This window comes from Dendropsophus ebraccatus, chromosome 5, assembly GCF_027789765.1.
Source record: "Dendropsophus ebraccatus isolate aDenEbr1 chromosome 5, aDenEbr1.pat, whole genome shotgun sequence".
Lineage (NCBI taxonomy): Eukaryota > Metazoa > Chordata > Amphibia > Anura > Hylidae > Dendropsophus > Dendropsophus ebraccatus.
This window is the reverse complement of record NC_091458.1, coordinates 92,029,473-92,052,946: the sequence shown is the minus strand read 5'-3', so window position 1 is coordinate 92,052,946 and position 23,474 is coordinate 92,029,473. Positions and strand designations below refer to the sequence as shown.

Here is a 23,474-nt window from a genome sequence, read left to right as displayed (position 1 = left end):
GCAGAGCTCACAGACACGTGCCCGGTGTGCGTTCTGTCCTCCCTCCCTCTCCCTGCTGGCTTCCGTAGATAGGCTTCCGGTTTCTATGGCTGCCATCGGGGCTCTGCGATCAGTTCGCAGAGCCCCGATGGACATCGGAGAGACAATTCTTCCTCAGTAGAGGGAGAATTGTCTCTCCGGAGCCCTATAGATACTGCGGTCGTGCAGACCGCAGTATCTATGGGGTTAACTCTCAGCACCGGAGTGCTGCTCCGGTGCTGAGAGTTGCGTCGGGTCGCCGGCTATCACTGATAACCGGGACCCGACGCGGATGTCACAGGCGTAGCTCCCACGCCTGTGTCATCCTCTGCAGTAAATTCACGTCGCTGCAGCACCAGGCATAGGCTGAAGTGACGTAAATTTACAGTGCAGCGGCGGTAGGCGGTTATTCAAATAAATATACACACAGATTTTTAGGCCACAATAAACGGTGCGATCAGCCGATGATCATTTTCATCGGCTGATCGTTGTCTCTATTACACATGGCCATAATCTGTCAAACCGGCCTGATGTGGCAGATTATTGCTCCCTGTAGTAAGACTAAGGACCAGTTCACACGGAGTAAACTGGTATGACACGGGTATGACACAGTTTCGCCACCAGCCTCCGTGTCATACTGGCAGTCTATGGGGGGGCTCCCATAGACTGCCTGTATGACACGGAGGCTGGCAGGATTCCGCAGCAGAATTCCGCCAGTTTTACTCCACCATTTAAAATGGTTTGGAAATTTTACCTTTGATATTCAGAAACATGTACTGTAATTGTACATGTGCTGTAAAGTCTTTCTACCCGTACTGTAAGGTATTTCTACCTGAAGGTTAATGAACAGGCCTAAGGAAAAAAGTCTTTGCATGTACGTGGACAAGCAAAATAAAAATAAATTGAGCAAATATTTAAAAATTATAAAATGCAAAGTTATTTTAACAAATATAATTAAAATGCACATTGCACGTATAAAAACAGTAAATATGGTATTGCATTAAGCTCTCATATGCAACTGCTTACAAAAATGTATTATCTTTCTTTGACATACTATAATCATTACTGAGGCATAAAGGTGACTGGCACAAAAATCAAAACAACAAAAAAAAAATATCCTTAATAAAAAAGAAATTGTGAACTTAAGCAATAATGACTTCAATGTGTTGTGATGTTCTAGACCAGTGCAGATTAATGTTGTTTTACAGGAGAGGAAAAATATACTTACACATTCTGTATGTACTGGATGCACTGCAAACAACAAAGTACTAAATAATGCCGCCTTGGGGACATATATTATTTTTTTCCCTTTGTCACATGTTCCACCACTGAACAACAATGAAAAAACATCAAGCATCAGAATAGACACCATGCAATGTAATATTATGTTGATTACATGAAACCCAACTGGGTGTAAACCTCCTGCAAGGGCATAACTGATCCTGAAAAAGATTACAAAAGAAAACCTTTTAATACGTCGATTCACATCTGAAGAACATTTGTGATTAACTATACATTACAAAAAAACACTATCTACTACATAAGCTACAATGATAGAGCAGGGAGGATAACATTTAGTGTTTCTGTCTACATGTGTACCTACCTACTTAGGGTAACAACCAGGCCCGTTCCTACCATGAGGCAGAGTGAGAATTCTGCCTCAGGCGGCAGCTTCCGAGGTCCCTGAGGGGGCGGCACAATCCTGCCCTGCCATTGTAGTTAAGTCATTTCTGACTTAACTAAATGACAGCAGCCGCCCAGCAGCATTACAGGACCCCCTCCTGCTTCCTTATCTGGGTCCCGGCTGCCTTATCTCCAAAGCAAACAGTGGAGGATGCACAATACCACAAAGTTTCCCTGTGATCCCCGTGCTTCCTCCACTGTGTGCTGTCTGAGCGTCGGGACTGGAAGCAGGAGGAGGAGGGGACTCAGCACGGCAGCCTGCAGAGGTCATAACAGTGAGAAGACCAGGAAACTGACCCTGAGGAGCTGTGTGTTCTGTCCCCCCTCCTCTGTGTGTGCTGCCTGTCCTGTGCCCCCTCTCCCCTCTGTGTGTGCTGCCTGTCCTGTGCCCCCCTCCTCTGCACCATTAGCTCTGTCTTCTGAGGTCCTGACTCTCCACAGCCTCCCAGGACCTGTGTAGCCAGGAGACAGATCAGAAACAGAAGGTATGGTGTGAATTGCATAAGTGTGTGTGTGTGTGTAAGTAAATGTGCATGTGTGTATTATACAGTAGATATATGCTGAGGTGGGTATGCAGTGTTTCTAGGTGCTTACTGTGGGGGGGTGACTGGTATTAGGGGGTCTTTGCTGAGGGAGGGTTATGGGTATTTTCTATTAGGAGGTCAGTATCACCAACGAAGATGCTGTTTGGGGGTATTAGGTGATGTTCACCATTACAGGGGGCACCATGCTTTATAGGTCACCTCCCCTGATCATATGCTGTAATCCTCTACTGGGCACTCTGGAGGATTACTGCATTTGATCAAGGGAGGTGACTTATACAGCATGGTGAGGGTACAGCGATTATGCGGATCCCATGCTTTATAGTTCATCATCATCTCTCCATCTCATTCATTGAATACCGGCCGCAGAGAACCTGTTAGTTCACACAATGGAGTGTGTGGCTCCGGCCGTACGCTCCATTGTGTGCAGTGGTGAATTCGGATGTGCGCCCGCACTGAAATTCAGAAGGAATGAACATCATCCATCCGGTACTGTGGTGACTTGATCTTCAGTAACACCAGACGCTCTGTGATCCGGCTGGGTCACAGAACGGCCGGTGTTATACATAGTGTGCACATGGCCTAAGGCACAGAGACAGGGGGAATGATGGTAACTGGTCACACAGCTGCTACATGTGTTTGCATGCAGTATACGCACTGCTGGTACCTACTATGCAGTACATACACTGCCAGCATATACAGTATGTTTATGTGTCATACAGTGACTGCTGGTATATTTTTATGTTTGTGATATATTTATAGCTAATATATACCTATATGTGTGGTATATTTGCTGCTAGTATATTATATATATATATATATATATATATATATATATATATATATGTATATGTATGTGTGCAGTTGATCACTAATTATTGGGGGGGGCGCCATTTTAATTTTCGCCTCAGGCAGCAGAAAGGCTAGAATCAGCCCTGGTAACAACACTAAAAGGTGCCCATACATGTTATATTACAGTCAGTGGAACCCATTGATTTCAGTAGGACTGGCCAGCCATCTAACAGAGGCACCTGAAGATGGCTTATTTTCTCCTCCTCTAACAGAACAAGTGTGCTAATTTTTGGAGGAGGAGGAGGGTTAGGAGGAGCCAAGATTTATGAGCATCTTTATCTATAGCTGAGACAAACATTAAAAGAGATTTTCCCGGAAAAACAGACTGATGAGCTATTCTGCGGATATCTCATTAGTCACTGATCGGCAGGGTGCCAACGCCAGCATCAGCTCTTCAGCACCCACAGTACACAGTGAACAGTTTGTCTTCGTTCACACTGTAGCTAGCAGTAGTGGCCTGTAACTGCAGCTCAACTCCATTTAAGCGAACTGGAGCTGAGCTGCCTTACAGGTTTCCACTGCTACAATGAACAGCAAACTCAATTCCCTTAAAGTTTCACTGACGTTTGGAAAAACGTCATTTCAAAAGTTTTGATCTTTCCGGGTCTGAGTGTTCCGAGCCGCAACAATCGGGAGAACAAGTGGGGAGAGGACCACACTGCAGTCCGTCCTCTCCTTGTTCTGTGTAAGTAAAAAGAAAATTTTTTAAAAGTCAGGCGCCATAGACTTACATTATGAAAGCGACACTTTTTATCTAACACAGAGCAGGGAGCGTAAGTGTTACAGCGTGGTTCTCTCTTGCTTGCTCTCCTGATTGGTACGGCTCTGAAAACTCACACCTAGACTGATCAAAACTTTTGACATGCCTCTAAGACTTGTCAAAAGTTTTCCCAAATGACAGGGACACTTAAAGCTCTTATAGATCACTCATCAGTCCTTTTAGCCCAGAAAACCCCTTCAAAAAGTCCGTACACTAGCATCTTGGTTTTATTCAGATTTTGCAAGGAGGCCCAGGGATGGTTTTTTCTCTCTTTAACCCTGTGAGATAATAATTATAATAATAATCCATAGTGTATGATGATTTATTACAGCATTATCTACTAGGTGTATTGCATGGTGAGGAGTCCATTAAAGGTGCGCTTTGCATACTACCATATAAGCAGTGCTATGTCATAAGCACAGTTTTTTTTACATTCTAGATCAGGGGTGTAAAACTTGTGGCGCTCCAGGAAACACTACAAATCTCATCATGCCTGTAAAGCCAAAGCTTTAGCAGTCCAGGCATGATGGGAATTGTAGTTTACCAACAGCTGGAACACTACAGTTTGACAACTGTGTTCTAGAGCACTAAGATCTCCCCCTTGAAGGGACAATTATCTTGTTTTTTCCCCCTTCCCATTTTAACACATATATACTACAGAATAGAAGCAGGTCAGTGATCTTTATCATAACCTTACCTGAATGTTAAGACTGTGAGCGGTCTGTAGGATTTATGACTTGCATTACTATTGAGTTTAGTGCCCCAAAAATCATGCAGCCACAGATCACCCAGTGAAGTCTCTTCTCGAAGGTCCTATTCATGTAAACATAAAGGTGAAACAACCAAAATAAATAATTTCCCATAGCTTATAATGGGTCAAGTACACTTGGTTTTCTCCTCTACAGTATCTAGGTATTCTACAAAAAGTACATGCAAAAAGAAAAAAGTTATTTTGGCTAATAAACTTGGTAAATGCAGTAGAACCCGCTGTCTAGTGTTACATTATACATAACAGATAGGTTTCTGTCATCATATTAGTGATCTATAAAGCACATGTATGTTTAGTATTTGCACAAAGGCATAGGCAGAACAACGTATAGTATTCTATAAAGAGAAAAACAGACATGGCCGCACATCCAAATGCTATACACTGATCCAATGCTTAGAGCAATCAAGACTAACATCAGGAGTTAGAATACTCCTAGAAAAGTGTATAAACTCTTACACCACTTCATGGTTCTTAATTCATGTGGGTCCCTAACCTAAAGAGGTGGTGACTACCATCGCCACAACACCAGCACCCGTGGGGGGAGCGACCAAGTGATCCAGCAACACTATTGCTGCCCTACAAACACCGCATTGCAGCAACACAACAATGTGAACAAGGGATGGGACAAAATCATTTTCACTGTGTATGATAAAGACTTATTATTTTAGGAGTGTGACACATCTAAAGCATACAGGGCTGTCTTTTCCCTTATTTTGGTATGGGGCTCAAGATACAAGGAAAAGTATACCTTGTTTGGTTTACTTTTTAGGAAGTAGAGTCATTGGTGCAAAGTGTATACATCACAGAATTTTTGAGCAAGACAGTGACGTATGCACAAATGTAGCAATTTGACATAGACCTGGATAAGCCGCCCTTTTAGTGTTTCCCCAGCACCTCTACATCTCTGAGTAATAGTTATAGCATCCAATCATTTACCTAAATTTATCTTGAAAAATCTGTAAATTAATCCCAATAATACTGTTTGCATGAAAAACCAATGTGACTTGTAGACACAAATGACAGTGCCAGAGGATGCGCCAAAAGTTTCCAGCTAGCTTAGAAAACATGAACTTAGTTAGGGACAATATCAACACGAGTAATTCATGTCAGTAAAGTACCACATTCACAGGGGGGCGATCTTGGTACAAGCGGTTTGGGAAGGGGGGGGGGGGGGGTATCATATTGTGGGTACAGATTCGCTTTAACTGGATAGTGTCAGACAGTTAAGCGACATGCCCCCAATTGGTAATGCCCAGTTAATTTTTGAGTCATATGTTCTGGTAAGAATAACAGCACATGACAGAGCTATATAAAAAGAATTCAGAATTGTTTTTCCTGGAGAGGCCAGGTATTTACTACAACAGACAAGCCCCAATTAATAGAATAATGTTTTACAGGATCTTCTGGTTCTCACCTTGTTGTTAATGATGGCTTCTGAGTCATCAAACACAAATTTGCCATTGTAGCTATTTGCAAAACATACAAATGACAAGACTCCAACTAGACATTTAGCCCAGAATTTAGAAAGGTGAAACAATGGAATGTCTTGATCCAGACCATCCGCTGCTGCCATGGTGTATGCTCATACCAAAATATGCACTTTGGCATTCTGTATGGTCCCAAACCTAGAAAGGATGAATAAAGAAAAAGAAACAATTACATTTGTTGTTGTATATCATAGGGAACAAAGGCTTTGCAGTCAAAATTTACCAGAAGAACAGTCATGAGGAACCTCCAGTTGCATCACTGCAGAGGCGGATATATACTGATGAGGAGGAAGCGGGCAGGCAGATCAGAGCACAGAGGGGGCAAAGTACCGTCCCTGGTGCACCAAATGGCCAAATATGTTGTATGAGTAAAAAAGGAAAGTTACATAGAAACAATGCAGTAGACATCCATAATACAGGTACATTCTTACTCATTGTCTCACTGGTGCATTAGGCCGACAGTTATTGAAGATGTATGGCCACTAGACCCGAGTGAACATTCAGCAAGTTTGTTCATCTTTAATGGCCACCTTAGCAATGACACTCTCCTTGCTGCCCATAGCAATCAATTATAACATTATAAGAAATGAAAGCTGAGCCGTGATTGGTTGCTATGGGCAGTAAAGGGAATGTTTGTTAGATCATTCTAACCTGCTGTTAGTTTCCCTTTAAAGAAGACTTGTAGCCAACACCAGAAAACGAGATGCTACTACAATTCATCCAGGATGTATGAAATTGGATGTAATGATTATACTCCTTTTACATACATTTTTGATATGCCCCCAAGGTTCCAAGATATTAATTTTAACAGTAGGAATGACATCAGGTGACGGGCCAGATTATACAGGGTATTAACTATATATGCATCCCTGGCTGTATAATCTCTCCCATTAGTAAAATTAAAGGGAATCTGTCAGCAGTGAAGGTCTATGTGAATCTACATTAGGAACCAAGCAAATCTCTTTGTTCCTATTTGTATTCTCCTTTCTGAAGTCAGCTCTGTTCTCTGCTGCTGGGAAAAGATGGATCCAGTCCTGGGAAACTGGGAGAAGTTTCCCAGTACTGGATTCATCTTTTTCCAGCACCCGGGGAAGAGTAGCAGGGAGTGGAGCAGACTTCAAAGCCCCGCAGCCTGATGAGGAGAATACAGATAGGAACAAAGCGATTCGCTTGGTTCCTACTGTAGATCCCCACATCTCTAGTCTCAATGATCATGCAATCGCTATATAACTTTACACTGCAAGTGCCCCTGTGTAAGAGACCCCTAACCTTTAGCCATAGATCTCATGATTTCTGAAACACAAAGCACCTCTTTGTTCAGTGCAATAGCTCTTCATACACAACTATTAGGTGAATGTTTAGGTGCAATATGCAAATCCACTTACATTCTATGCAAATTTAACCCTTTGCCATGAAAATCCTCAGTGTACGCTAAAATTTTTATGCAAAATTGCATTGCCATTGGATGTTGTTTTTTTTTTGCAATAATCTCACTACAATAGTGATGACAATTTTATCTCAGCTGCCTACTGAAAATTCATAGCCACACATCTGCTGCAGCCCACCACGACGTATCGATGGGTATTGTCACTCAGACAGAAGCATTTTACTATTGTGATCAACGAATAACAACAAACGTTGTAAAATGTGTCAGGGCACAAATCTATACACCTAAGGGTTCATTTACACAGAAAGATTATCTGGCAGATTATCTGCCAAAGATTTGAAGCCAAAGCCAGGAATGGACTATAAACAGAGACCAGGTCATAAAGGAAATCCTGAGATTTTTCCTCTTTAAATCCATTCCTGGCTTTGGCTTCAAATCTTTGGCAGATAATCTTTCTGTGTAAATGGACCCTTAAACAAGCTAATGTTAATTTCTTAGGCTTAGGGTGCGTTTACACAGACAGATTTATCTGACAGATTTTGTAAGCCAAAGCCAGGAATGGATTTGAAAAGAGGATATATCCCAGTCTTTCCTTTCTCCTTTCTGACCTGATCCCTGTTTATAGTCTGTTCCTGGTTTGGGCTTCAAAGATCTGTCAGATAAATCTGTCTGTGTAAACGCACCATTAAGAAGAAAGCTATTTTTTTCCTAGCTGGATCTAAACATATACCAAGCACCTGCACTGTAGTGTATACACTTCTGCTGCACTCCAGATGCAAACTGTTTAACATAGGTCCTAAGGGGCCCCATAGAGACCTACGGGAATATTAGGTTAGGCTCACACTCTGTGCATCTAATGGAGTCAGAAAGACACTAATCCACTTCAATAAGGGGCCATTAGGTTTCCTTCTATTCAGGTGTGCAAAAAAAAAAAAAAAAAAATGAATGTTTAGATTTTCTGTCCAGCGAGATCCTTCAAACTACCCAGGACTTGTGACGTCGCTCCCTGAACAGATCCCCGGCTGAAGAGTGACCCCAGCCTTACAGCGTACGGTACAAGTCATAATATATTATTTTAGCTAGTGAACACCCAGGTTAGGGTGAAATAAATCTTTAAAAAATAACATGAATAGGAATGAGTTTTCTGTATACAGGTCACAAGAGGGTATAAAGCCAGCATTACTGAGTACACTACACAGAACGTCCACCTTGTCACTATCACCTGGGCACCTGGTGCAGGGGCTCACTACAAGCAGCGGCACAGCAGCGCTGTGTGTGCAGGCTCTGTGCACCATGCAGGACACTCACTATAGAGGCTGCTGTATTGTTACTGTACTAGAGCTGCTGCCTTTGTTGTGTCCTCCTCCTGCTGCTGCTTGCTCCTGGGTGCAGGGTCCTGTGCTGCCATCACAAGGGAGGGAAGGGCTGCAAATGACACCCACCACACAACAGGAAGACAGCACACACCTATTGTACGGCTTCTCCTGCCTTGTCACGTCACACTCTCCATATGCTGCATACAAAGAGCTCGGCAATTGGTGTCCTCCCCTCACACGCTGATTGGTTATTGTATCCGACCTCCTCATTGGCTGCTCGCTGCTTGCCCAGGGGGTCCAGACGTGCACGTGTGCCCTGTGCTTTACTATGACAACGCGCTGTGTGTATTGTGCTTCCTCAGGCAGTGCCCAGCGTGGAGGCGCTCAGTGGTGTGGGTAAAGCATGACTGCACACAGAGCATTGCTCCACCAGGCTGCTACTGCACACAGAGCATTGCTCCACCAGGCTGCTACTGCACACAGAGCATTGCTCCACCAGGCTGTCACTGCACATAGAGCATTGCTCCACCAGGCTGTCACTGCACACAGAGCATTGCTCCACCAGGCTGTCACTGCATACAGAGCATTGCTCCACCAGACTGCTACTGCACACAGAGCATTGCTCCACCAGGCTGTCGCTGCACACAGAGCATTGCTCCACCAGGCTGCTACTGCACACAGAGCATTGCTCCACCAAGCTGTTACTGCACACAGAGCATTGCTCCACCAGGCTGCTACTGCACACAGAGCATTGCTCCACCAGGCTGTTGCTGCATACAGAGCATTGCTCCACCAGGCTGTCGCTGCATACAGAGCATTGCTCCACCAGGCTGCTACTGCACACAGAGCATTGCTCCACCAGGCTGCTACTGCACACAGAGCATTGCTCCACCAGGCTGCTACTGCACACAGAGCATTGCTCCACCAGGCTGTTACTGCGTACAGAGCATTGCTCCACCAGGTTCTTACTGCACACAGAGCATTGCTCCACCAGGTTGTTACTGCACACAGAGCATTACTCCACCAGGTTCATATATAATACTGTTTGTTTAGAAACCTTATTTCTCTATATTGCTATAAGCAGCCATTGTATACTAATTGTATACACGCATATAGTGGTTACACGTCTGTGCTGTTAGGGTGGGTTCATACTGAGGAATTCTCGCGAATAATGTCCATGGAATTCCGCTGTCTGTCCGCGCGCACGGCCGCTGTCACTTTCGGCGGATAGCGGAATACGCCGGACCATAGAATGGTGTCTATGGAGCCGGCGGAAAGGCGCGCAGACAGACAGCGGAATTCCGCGGACATTATCCGCGAGAATTCCTCAGTATGAACCCACCCTAAACCCGGAGGCCAGCTGGTTTGGGTTCTCACACATCTGTAATCCTGTCCATGATTGGGGATTTGCAGCTAGACAGGGGCTATGTTCCCACACAGTGTTTTCGCTCAGTATTTTGCAACCAAAACCAGCAAATAACAGCAATTATTTGCCATTAAATGGCAGACATCCACTAAATTTCAACAGTGTGTGAACATAGCCATTCTGTGTTTTGAATCCACTCCTGGTTTTGGTTGCAAAATACTGAGCAAAAATATATAGCTAGGGGCTGCATTCACACGTTTGCATAAGTTCTCAGTATTTGAGGATCCGTAAATACTGTGAACATTGTAACCCAGTGGCGGACATTTCACTTGTGCAACCTGTTCAGCTGCACAGGGGCCCAGGCCAACAGAGGGGCCCTTCATGCTTGGACTCAGACTCAGTCTAGCGGACCCCGCCATATAGGTGATATGTATTATCCATCCACCCATGCACCAGGTGCGTTATCATATGCCCTGCCACCTACAGCCCGCCAGCGTCGAGATGTCAGCAGTTGTGGCCCACCCCACATACTGAATTGGATATGTGAGCCATAGCCGGCCACTCCTGCCTTGCCTCGGGACGTCACCTGGCGGTTATACATTCACGATTGCGGCATTGGGCATCCTGATGACCTGGAGGACCACTGGGGGGGGTCAGTTGGGGTATTGTGTGTGGGGATGGGGGGCAGCTAAGATGGGGAGTGTGTGGGGATGGGGGGGAGCCAGGAATGTGGTGGCATGGTTTGCTTATGGGGGAGGGGGGTTGGAGTCAAATTTTTTTGCACGGGGCCCTATGCAGTCTGTGTCCGCCCCTGTTGTAACTCATTAATTGCTATGGTGGAATTCACACATTTCTCTATTTTTGTGGATCTGCAACGTAAAAAAAGGACTTGACACACCAATAGAAGTCTATGGGAGCCTCCACAATTCTGTGACATCACCATTCAGGGTACAAACCCACACACCGTATACACAGCAGATACGCAACAAATACGCAGCAGATTTGTTGGTACAGATTTGATGCTGTGTTCAGTTACTTAGATATAATCTGCTGCGTTTTTGCTGCGTATTTGCTGCGTGTTTGCTGCGTATTTGCTGCGTATCGCAGCAGTAAATACGCTGCTTATACGGTGTGTGGGTTTATACCCTTAGGGTACAAACGCACACACCGTATACGCAGCAGATAAGCAGCAGATTAGATCTAAATAACTGAACACAGCATCAAGTCTTCACCATCAAATCTGCTGCAGATCTGCTGCGTATCTGCTGCGTATTTGCTGCGTATCTGCTGCATATACGGTGTGTGTGTTTGTACCCTTAAGCTCCTCCTGGCTGGTTGTGACAGCTAGCGATATCCTTGCAGGTAAGTAAACCCATATAAAATGACAGTACCAGGAATCGCATTGGATTTTGCTGCAGAACTTGCAGCATGTAATCCACTTCAATCCGATGTGTGTGAACAGACCCTTAAAGAGGTATCTTGTTCCTTCCTCCTGGTCCTCACTATTCACGTGGATTATGTATCCTCCATTTCTTCTGTGGGCTGGGTTAACAATTATAACCCTGCCCACTGGAGAGACAGAGGACATGTGCCTCCTGTAAGCCAAGTGTTTTGGTGACTACATGTTCTCTGTTTCTGCAGTGTTTCGGGTTGTAATGTAACCCGGCCCACTGCAGAGATGTGAGAAACATGATCAACATTGATCATCATTTCTCTAAGCTCCTTTCTGTGCCTTTTATCTCTCTGTCCTCTTCCCACTCGGTAAATTGTAAATAAATAATAATAATAGTCATTTATTTTCTGCAAGCTTCTTGGGTGTTGCATGAGTAATGCCAGGAGGTGTTACAAGTGCCATATTTACTGCTAGGCACCCGTGGTCCTGTGTCGGGGGAAGGAAACAACAATTATTTTTTTTTTTTTTTGGGTGGGGGGGATGATGGTATTGGTCAGGTCTAGTGTGAAGGTATTGTTCAGGTCTGGTTTTTGCGGTGTTATCCAGTCACAGTATGGTGGTATTGTTCAGGTCTGGTATAGCGGTGTTATCCAGTCACAGTATGGTGGTATTGTTCAGGTCTGGTATGGCAGTGTTATCCAGTCACAATATGGTGGTATTGGTCAGGTCTGGTGTGACGTTTTATCCAGGCACAGTATGGTGGTATTGGTCAGGTCTGGTATGGTGGTATTATTCAGTCACAGTATGGTGGTTTTGGTCAGGTCTGGTATCCTGGTGTTGTCCATTCACAGTATAGCAATATTGGTCTGGTGTGGTGGTGGTAAATGTGACACCTGGAGCTATTACCTACCAATCTACCAATCTTGTGATGAGAATTCCTTCAGACAACATGGAGACGGCTCTAATCAATGATTAAGGGTGCCTTCACACCTACCGACTCGCAGCGTAAATCTCGCTGCAAGTCTGGCAGGTCCTGGCAGTTCACTGTCACTGTCTGAACGACCGCAGCGAGTATGTAATTCTGCCGGCCCCTTAACCCCTTCTGCTACCACCCGGCTCCCGCTCTGTATACATTACCTGTCCTCGCTGCATGGGGTCCCGGCGTACTGCTCTCCCAGACGGCCAATCAGTGTGTTGCCAGCTGCAGCCACTGTTTGGCCGGGCGGGAGAGCAGTACGCCGGGACCCCATGCAGCGAGGACAGGTAATGTATACAGAGCGGGAGCCAGGCGGCAGCTGAAGGGGTTAAGGGGCCGGCAAAATTACATACATGTTTGTAGTGAAAGTGAGCTGCCAGGACCTGACAGACTTGCAGCGTAATTTACGCTGCGAGTCACTAGGCGTGGAGGCACCCTAAATGTGGAAATTTGTTTGTTTTAAGCAGTTAAAAACCATAAAAAATGTGATTCAGACAATGTTTCTATATGTAGAGAAATGCATGTGGCCGAACGCACACTCCTATTTCTTCCTCAGTAGTCATGTGCTGTTACCAGGATTATTGGCCATAAACCTTTTGGTTACTGCATGAGGGTCTGGTTTCAGCTGCATGTGGTGATGTACAATAAATGTGGGAACACGACTGATCAGATATCAATATGATGTTCAGAAACGAAAAAATCATGATACTGATTAGTGAGTGAAGATGGGGCGTCTTCAGGTGTAGTGCCTAAAGCAGAAGCAGCTGGTAATACGGCCCTGAGTGTTACATTAGAATAATGCCAGGAGGTGTTGCAGGAGTAACGCCAGAATGTGTTTACTATATTTTATAATGATTTCTCTATCATCCCTAAACAGTTTAAGGCTGGGTTCACACTATGTATATTTGAGGCTGTATTTGTGAGGCTGTATAGCAACCAAAACCAGGAGTGGATTGAAAACACAGAAAGACTCTGTTCACATAATGTTGTAATTGAGTGGATGGCCATCATTTAATGGCAAATATTTGCTGTTATTTTAGAACAACGGCTGTGGTATTGAAATAATGGCCGTTATTTACTGTTATATGGCGGCCATCCACTCAATTTCAACATTGTGTGAACAGATCCTTTCTGTGTTTTCAATCCACTCCTGGTTTTGGTTGCTATGAGGACCTGACATGAGGACCAAATACAGCCTCAAATATACATAGTGTGAACCCAGCCTAAAAGTTCACACTAGTGTACTGACATAGGCGCACGACTGTCTCAGTACACTAGCCCGGACGTTTAAACTGCTTAGGCGCTCCCAACATCATAATTAATCATGATTGATGCTGGGAGCAACAAGGTCCAGTCTGTAGAGCGCCATCCGTGTTTTTGCAGCCAAAACCAGGAGTGGGTTGAAAACACAGAAACTGCAAAACTTTTGCCCTATCAGATCCACTCCTGATTTTGGTTGAAAAAAGTGTAATATGAAGATATCCTGTGTAATATAGAGAAGCAGGAGGAGACACCATGAGTAGTGTACCAGTAACCTCCTTCCTCAATGTGGTGCTTTCTCTCTGGGAGAAGAATGTGTGCTTTTCTTCAGTGTGCTTTGTCTGCAGCTGTGTGTGTATATGAGTGTGAGTGCTATGGCTGCAGCAGGCTTTGTGTGTGTGAGTGCTATGGCTGCAGCAGGCTGTGTGTGTGTGTGTGTGTGTGCTATGGCTGCAGCAGGCTGTGTGTGCGCGTGTGCGTATCACACATAGTGATATAGAGGGGGTCACACATAGTGATATAGAGGTCACACAGTGATATAGAAGGTCACTGTGGGGGCACGCAATAGCACGCACACACACCCACACAGCCTGCTGCAGCCATAGCATACACCCACACCCACACAGCCTGCTGCAGCCATAGCATACACCCACACCCACACAGCCTGCTGCAGCTAAAGCACACACAGCCTGCTGCAGCCATAGCACACACACACACAGCTTGCTGCAGCCATAGCACACACCACACACACACAGCCTGCTGCGGCCATAGCACACATGCACACAGCTTGCTGCAGCCATAGTGTGCTCGCTCACACACACACACACACACACACACACAGCCTGCTGCAGCCATAGAACACACACACAGCCTGCTGTAGTCATAGCACACACACACAGCCTGCTGCAGCCATAGCACGCACACGCGCACACACACACAGCTGCAGCTTCTCCCAGAGAGAAAACACCATACTGAGGACAGAGGTTACTGCTACACTACTTATGTCTTCTCCTCCTCCTCCTCTATATTACACTGGATATCTTCATATTACACTGCTGCTCATATACAATCATCTAGCATCCAGGAAGAGAACAGCACAGATCTCCCCCCACACAATGGACTCTTCCAGCTCAGAAACAAACTGCCAAATAGTGACCGACAACTTTTCCATGGCCACCCTTATGTAATAGGGCCAGTGTCCTATTACAATGTTGCTTATAATATATATTCATAAACTAAAATTCATATCAAAATTCAATTCTACATTTTTTAAAGATTTTTTTTTTCGGTACATTTTTTTCCGACTCCGGCCAAAGCTAGCTACGACTTTGACTCCACAGCCCTGGTGTCTGCTATGGCTGCAGAAGGCTGTGTGTGTGTGTGTGTGTGCGCGTGCTATTGCTACAGCAGGCTGTGTGTGTGTGTGTGTGTGTGTGTGTGCTATTGCTGCAGCAGGCTGTGTGTGTGAGTGTGTGTGTGAGAGAGGCCGAAATTAAAGGGGTATTCTGGGAAATAATGAAAAATCCAGGGGGGACAGGGGGTGGTTGGTTCATAATAAAGTTGTCTTATTTACCTGTCTCTGTGCCCCCACATTGCAACATGCAATGTGCTCCCAATCCTGTGATGTCACTGCCCCACTCAGAAATGCCCAGTCAGCCAATTAGTGAGTGAGGCGAGGCACAGCTGTAGTCATTGACTGGCTGAGCGGGTAGTTCCTGTGGGTCCGCGATGGTTCAGGAGCGGGAACACTGACAGAGAGCTTATACATCTGGGCCTATGGCTGACCTCTCTATATCACTGTGTGTGTCCCCTCTATATCATTATGGCTGACCTCTATATCACAGGTATCTGGCATTGTTAGCAGTGTATCTTTATGTATGGTGAATAGCTAGTTAGAAACAGAAGATTGTCAGCAGAAAAGACTACCTGCTCCCTCTAGTCTAGTTGTGAGTTGTTCAGGTCATGGAGGCCGGAGACTGGCTGCATCCACTGCACACACAGAAGTATCTGCTTTATATCTTTCCTTATTTCCTCAGAAGTCACCCCAAGATCATGTAGAACAGTCATGTCAAACTCTGGCCCACCATTATTTTTGGCCCCCAAGGAAATCAATTGATTTCCTAGAGCTGTCCCACCCAGCCATTAGGACATCGCGACCAGTGTTCCCTTTAAGCTGCAAGGGGCGGCCGCGCAGCTGAGAGGGAAGCCTGGCTCACTGCCAGCTGCCCGCTGTACTGTACAGGAGCAGGAAATCTGGAGGTAAATCCCAGCTCCTGTACGTACATTTCGTAGCATACTACGTAATGTACGTATAGAAGCAGGGACTCCCTGCTCCTGTATAGAAGAGCGGTGCACATCACACCTGCGGGCAACGCTTGATGACGTAATCTTGTCAAGCACCACCCGCAAGAAGCAGCAGTCATTACAGGAGGAAGAAGAGTCCTGTCCAGCGTTGGACAGGTGAGTGGGATTTTTTTTTACTTGGATTTGGTACAGACTAGGGGCATTACTTTGGGGACAGAGGGGTTAATCGCCATGGAGGGGGAGAAGGCCTGAAGAGAGGAGCAGCAGCTGCATTTAACAACGAACTGGAAAAAGATGGGCTTTGTTTTTTTTTTTGTGTTTGCCCCAGGCACCATTACAGTATGAGGGCACATAGAAGGCACTATTATAGCATGTGAGCACTTTAACACTATGGGGGCATTGTTACAGTATGTAGGCACATGAGTTACTATAATTGTATAGGACACAAGGGGGCATTTTTACTGTATGATGGCTCAGGAGGTATCATAACTGCATGGTAGCACAGGTGAAATTATTACTGTATGGTGGCATTAGGGACATTATTACTGTATGGGGCACAGGAGGTATTACTGTATGGGGGCATTAGGGACATTATTACTGTATGGGGCACAGAAGGGATTATTACTGCATGGGTGCATCGGGGACATTATTACTGCATGTTGGCATTGGGGACATTATTACTGCATAGGTGACATTACTGTATAGAGGCACAAGGTGGTAGTGCCAGGGATACTGCATGGTGCTCTGAAAGTTCAAGATATTCTGCTTATACGCTACAATGAATATCAAGGAAATATCAAGGTTGGCCCCCAACTTTGTCCAAGCTTTTAATTTTGGCCCACTGTTAATTTGTTTTGAAACCTGATGTAGGACATTAGGGAGAAGCTGCAGAGCCAGTGTGATAAATAACTCCCCTGGTATCTGACCGGCCAATTGTGAAGGAGCAGGAGTCGGAGTCGGTCCTGATAAAATTCAGGAGTCGTTGTTGGAGCTGCGGCTTACTGACTCCACAGCCCTGCCAGAAACATAAGCTTGCACTTTGGGCTCTGACTGGGCAGTGTGGATAATCCTCTAGCCCTGTGACTACTTCCTGTCAGCAGTGTCTGACAAGTCTTTGCTGCAGCAGGGCCATCTAGTGATCACAGCAAGACAACACAGTAGGACATACTATATATTGCTGTATTCTGACAACATTTTGTTCCTCTCTGTTTTTGAAAAGAAAAAAATGACGTCTGGGATTTTCAGATCAAAATAATGTTTGTCATTTCGCTGTTTGGCCGCCCATCAGTGCAATGACGGCTGTGGGTACATTATTCTAATTCAGGGGGACTGATTGCCTTTTTGGGTGTGTTTTTAATTACAAAAAGTCAATTGAATTTAATAGAAACGGTGAAAACAACTGTGTGTGAACAACTAAAAAAACGGCTTGTTTGCAAAAGACGTCCAAAAATAATTGCCATGATCATTATTTTGATGTCCATTATTTAATATACTATGGAGGAGATTTATCAAACTGGTGTACAGTAGAATTGGCTCAGTTGCCCCTAGCAACCAATCAGATTCCACTTTTCTTTCCTCACAGAATCTTTTAAAAATGAAAGGTGGAATCTGATTGGTTGCTAGGGGCAACTGAGACAATTCTACTTTACACCAGTTTAATCTCCCTCTATATGTGAATTGGACGTCCCTCAGTCCACTGATTTTAATGCATTGCATTGAAGTCAATAAAATCACGGCAAAAAGGGATTCCTTTTTAAATAGAAAAGGTGGACGCCACACGTGAACATAACCTATACCTGGGGGAATTTATGTATGCTTTCACCAGGAAACCAGTTGAAAAAGTTGAACATTTTTCCACAGCACTGTCAATATTTGTGCAGTGCTCTCAAATATTTTGTGACAATTTCACCCTAAAACCATCGATGAGTTCTCTTCCCATAATAAACCCTACAGACCGTGTTGCAAAGAAAATTACAGCCATCATTTTTAGAGATACCATACCTGAAACTAAAAACAGATTAGCATGATAAAAAGCACACATATGTTATATGCCTAGCTCTGGACTCACCACACACCTGTTTTCTACTCCAGAGACAAGATGAGGCAGTGACACATTTATTTTGGCTCTCTCTATTGTAGTTTATGGGTGTCAGGCCCTAATTACATCCTTGTACATATCATTGGGGACCTATTCAATGATTGGCTATATACTTGCAGTGACAATATACATATTAATGACCTCTATTGAAGTAGGCATATGTAAGAACAGCTGTATGGGTGCCTGCTGATGGCACTGTATAGTGTAGGTATATGAGACTGTTATATGTCAGCATGGAACATCTCTGTAGGATTTGGCTGGAAGCCACAGAAGTTGTAACTACAGCAATTGTCACAGTGTGATTGCGTGACATGTAATTGTAACACTTTTATTATGTAGCAGAGTAAACAATGCAGCCGCTCTGCTTCTTTATTTACATCCCGCTGCTCATTTATTTTCTCTCACAATCTTGGATACAGTAAACGCAATTAATTGTATTCCATCCATCTGTATATTAAAAAAAGTCTCACGCATTGAGGGTCATGTATTAATGACGGCACTTTTAATAATCATCAACATATTTTTATGGGAACTATTTTATAGAGCTGCATATGAGAGACTGAATAAGATCTCATCAAGACAAAGCAAACAGTCCAACTGTTCTGTTTGCAGATCCTATTTGTCGCAAATGTTACACATTACAAACAAACCCTGGCCCAGATTTATTAAAGGGTGTAACATATACACTGCTGTAAACTGCCCACAGCAACCAATCACAGCTCAGCTTTTCTTTTGTGTTATGTGATTGGTTGCTGTGGGCAGTTTACACCGGTGTATATTTTATGCCTTTTGATAAATCCCCCCCTTTTGATATACTCCTTCTTATAAATATGCAGATGGAATTTTTTGGTGCACTGGAGACTTCAACTTTCCTCGCTGAGCTCTTCATATTGAAGTCTGTTCCCCCCCTAATGGTGCGTTCACACCTACAGGATCTGCAGCTGATTTTCTGCAGCAGATTTCATTTAAATAACTGAACACAGCATCAAATCTGCTGCAGATCCTGTAGGTGTGAATGCACCCTTAAGGGTCTCCATCTTCGCGCTCTGCAGGACCACTGGTAAAGTCTGTGTGTCCTGTTCGGCAGAGGCCTCCTTTCCCCATGGGAGGCCAATAGCTGGCGTAGTCTTTAAGGGGTAAGACTAAGGCTTACCCCTTTTTTTCAAATCTGTTCTTAGTTTTGTGGTCAAAAGACTGTGGTAAAATGTAAAATGTTTTGGATTGTGTCATCAACAATGTATTTATTTTATAGTAATTTACCAGTTGTATTTAACTTTTTAAACCTATTTTGTGTTTCAACATATTTTACATAATTTATAAGAAGATACCAGTTTTTCTACGGCCTTGTATCTAAGTCTTTGTCATCCACTTTTCTGCGTGATCTGTGATTTGCCACCTGATGGCAGCAGTGAGTTTTTACCATTACATCTCTTCCTTGTAGGTTAAAGGCAAGGAATTTTCTTGAGAATAAAAGTTGGAAATTAACTCATATGAAACTATATCCTGGTATGTAGGCAGCGCAAGGGAGTAACCAAATGAAGGTATGAAATCAATTAGTCATTTTATTAATATTATACTATAGTTGTATACTTGGCAATAACCATAGTTTGCTCAGCAAAAGTATGTAGATTTTTTGCGTTGTAGATGGCTTATAGATTTAAAAAATAAAAATAAAAAAATAGTTCACATGGGAAACTACACTGCACAGACTCATCTTTCTTGGAATGCACAACCAAAATGTACGGAAAAAAAATGATCACCTCAAAAAACAAAATTAAATAAATTTATAGGCAAGCAAAAAAAAAAAAGCACATGCTATTCAGAATTCATCTATTCAGTGTTTATGTATGTCTTAGCATTGCAGAGTGCTGCAGAAATTTGTACAGTATATAAAGACCAGTTTAACATCTTTATTGAATTAGCATATGAAGTAGCATCTATTAAACTACTGACCCCTGACTTGTGTATATTATATTTCATTTTTTTGCAGTAGACGTGTGTATACTGGCCAGATGGAGGCCAAAAAAGCAATCTTTTATGGAATCTCACCATAGACTCCTGTGGACAGTTTTTGTGTGTATATTGCAAGTTTTCCCAATTAAATGGAAGTCCAAAGTGTGCTGTGAAAAGGGTCCTATTTTCCTTTTAGTCAAGCCTGCCTTATGCTGCGTTTACACGGAACGATAATTCGCCCGATCGTACAATTAACGACTTCGAAGTAACAATTTTTTTTAATAACCATCAGCGTTTAGACGGAACGATATATCGTATGGAAAATTCGTTTTGCGATCGCTTAAGCCTATCTCGCACATGGGTAAAATCGGTGAACGACTGTTTACACGGAACGATCTGGGAATTTTTTTGCGAACGACGATTTAAGAACATGTTCGAAGATCAAAATGAACGATTTCTCGCTCATCGTTTGACCGTTCTCTGCGTTTACACGTACGATTATCGTTCAAATTCACCCGCCAGCTGTTGCAAAACTACAATTCACATTACGCCTGGACAGCCAGAGCCAATATTTTACCTATCTAGCATGATGGAAATTGTAGTTTTGCAACAGCGGAAGGGCCGCAGTCTGACACCTGTGCTGTAGGGAATAAAGCAGCTGATATTATTAAAGGGAACATGCCACCTAGATTTTCTTATTAGAGTTAGATACTAAAAGTTGTTCTTTTATTCTAAGGGTATGTCCACACTGAGTAAAACAGGACGAATTCCGTGGCGGAACCCCACCTGTCTGTTGCCCCCGCTCTCTGCTCAAAGAAGTGACATGTTCCGCCGCGGAATTTCGCCTGTTTAACTCAGTGTGAACATACCCTAATCTGTTTCTATTTTCTAATATGTACATTGTCATGGGGGCTGCCATCTTGCCTAGACTGTTTTTAACAGCATTTAAGGACATGCTTTACAGTAAGACTTACAGACATAGATGACAACAGAAAGTCTGTCTCCTTTAGATGAATGTGAAACATCATTGAGTGTACTCTGTGACCATAGAAGAGATCATTCCACAGGGAGCTGCTATTGTCTTGTATTGATGCTATCTACTGGTGTCACATGTCGCTGCAATGCTGTACAGATCACTTTAAAGACGCCTTCTCTTATTACCACAGGCAGAATAGGCTAAGCTAAGTCTCAGCTAAGTTTTTGCCCCAGTAGTGAGAATGCGAACTGCAAATTTTAGGATTGTTATACAGTATAGATCATGGGTCTCCAAACTGCGGCCCTCCAGCTGTTGCAAAACTACAACTCCCATCATGCTTGAACAGCTAAAGCTTTGGATTTGGCTGTCCAGACATGATGGGAAATGTAGTTTTGCAACGGCTGGAGGGCCACAGTTTGGAGACCCCTGGTATAGATGGTAAAATGGAAAACTAGACTAAAAAAATGTCACAACTCCAGTTCGACTCTTCATTACAGTAGGAGATTGTGCATAATCCACTTCACGGACAAATTACCAAAGGATACCACACTCACAAGGGGACTGCCAACTACAGCACACTGTCAGACCCTAGGTAGGGCCTGGGAGCTGACAGATTCCTATTAACTCATTTACATACATGTACGTGGGGTTACACTATCAGGCACCAACCTGTTACCTTAAAGGGGTTATCCAGTGCTACAAAAACATGGCCACTTTCTTTCAGAGACAACACGAATCTTGTCTGTAGTTTGCGATTTGCAATTAAGCTCCATTCACTTCAATGGAACTGAGCAGCAAAACCCCGCCCAAGCTGGAGACAAGAGTGGTACTGTCTCTGGAAGAAAGTGGCCATGTTTTTGTAGCGCTGGATAACCCCTTTAAAGGGGTTATCCAGGGCTACAAATACATGGCCACTTTCCCCCCTATTGTTGTCTCCAGTTCAGGTGCGGTTTGCAATTAAGCTCCATTTACTTCAATGGAACTGAGTTTCAAAACCCCACCCAAACTGGAGACAACAGTAGGGGGAAAGTGGCCATGTTTTTGTAGCGCTGGATAACCCCTTTAAGGGGTTAACATTAGGCTGTTTCCTGATGTTATATTCCTATAAAATCTCAACTACTTTGCTTCCACTGTAAGACGATGGACAATTTTCCATCCACAAATCTACAGGACCCTAATTTTGTCTTTTGATTAGTGAACAATAAATGAAATCTGATGCCCAGAGAAACATAATCATATTATCATTTACCTGGGACACTGTGGCCACAAAGTTGTTCACATATACTAGTGGCATTCTCCTCATTTTTCACCTTTAATTAAATATTCTCATTTACTCTCTCACAGTCAGTCCAAATAATATAGCCTTTTGCTCAGTTTTTATGTTATACCTTTATGAAAATGTCTGTTGTAGAGATGTGTTCAATATAATGCACATTAGCTGCATAAATGTGGAAGTCTGTAGCCCATACAGGTGGTATATGTCTTCTTCTTTTATAGCAATGCAGATGGTTCAAATCTGCTGTAAAAAAAATCTCTAATAAGATGCAATGAATTCAAGTGAATAGAGGTCAGACATTTTCTTGACACGGAGAATCAACTTCCCATTACCCTGAATATAAATGAGCAACATGATAAATGGAGAAAACTGAAATTACCTTTGAAGTGGTCTTCGGTTCACTGTTATAAATCAGAGGTAAATTATAGTGGATCAGTGAACTGTCAGGGTGATAGAAATAAACACGTTCATTCTTTAGCTTACAGAAGCATTTGCCCACTCTGAAACATAATTTGTCATTTCTTCCAGCTGAAGAAGATTTGCTCAAGGAGGGAGCCTATCACTATGGTGCAGCTGTCTGAAGACTCAGATTTTCACATGGCTAAACTGCATCAGATTAGCTTTAAAATACAAAGGCAAACATCTACTAAGCGCTTGTGTTCCCTGCTTCCAAGGCTTCTCCTGAATTTTTTTGAAATTGCACATGGTTATCTTCATAATAGCAATACAGTGTGGAACCTCTATGAGCCGACCAGACAATTTTGTGCAAAAAATCAGTCTATTATAAGGGTGGTCTAGTCAAAGTGCAAAGTATAGAAAATGCAGAACTAAGGGGGCAATTTATTAAGGCCGGCGTTTTTTAAGTCGGGCTTACAAATGTTCCTACAGCTCCGGAGCTCAGGATTTATGCAAAAGCGCATTGCCTCTACATAAATCCCGTGCGCACAGAGCTGGTCCGTGCGAATAAATTGAAACCTCTTCCAGCTCAGAGCTGGCATAGGTTTTACAATCATATCTCCCCCGGAAAAATGATAAATGTGGCACATGCAGAGGCCACA

At 43.6% G+C, this 23,474-nt stretch overlaps 1 protein-coding gene across 5 annotated transcripts in view; it reads right to left on the bottom strand.

The window, feature by feature from the left end:
- Nucleotides 1-9,062, bottom strand: part of TMTC4 (transmembrane O-mannosyltransferase targeting cadherins 4) — a 57,622-nt gene extending 48,560 nt beyond the window's left edge. The window contains exons 1-4 of one of the 5 annotated variants that reach the window (XM_069970716.1): nucleotides 8,966-9,062; nucleotides 6,039-6,249; nucleotides 4,553-4,668; nucleotides 1,247-1,460 (exon numbers count right to left, since the gene is read on the bottom strand). In XM_069970716.1, coding sequence (XP_069826817.1) covers nucleotides 1,247-1,460; nucleotides 4,553-4,668; nucleotides 6,039-6,197 — 489 coding nt within the window. In that variant the 5' untranslated portion in view covers nucleotides 6,198-6,249; nucleotides 8,966-9,062. The other 4 variants (XM_069970718.1, XM_069970715.1, XM_069970717.1 and 1 more) reach the window with 4 other exon arrangements.
- Between the last annotated feature and the right edge of the window lie 14,412 nt (nucleotides 9,063-23,474).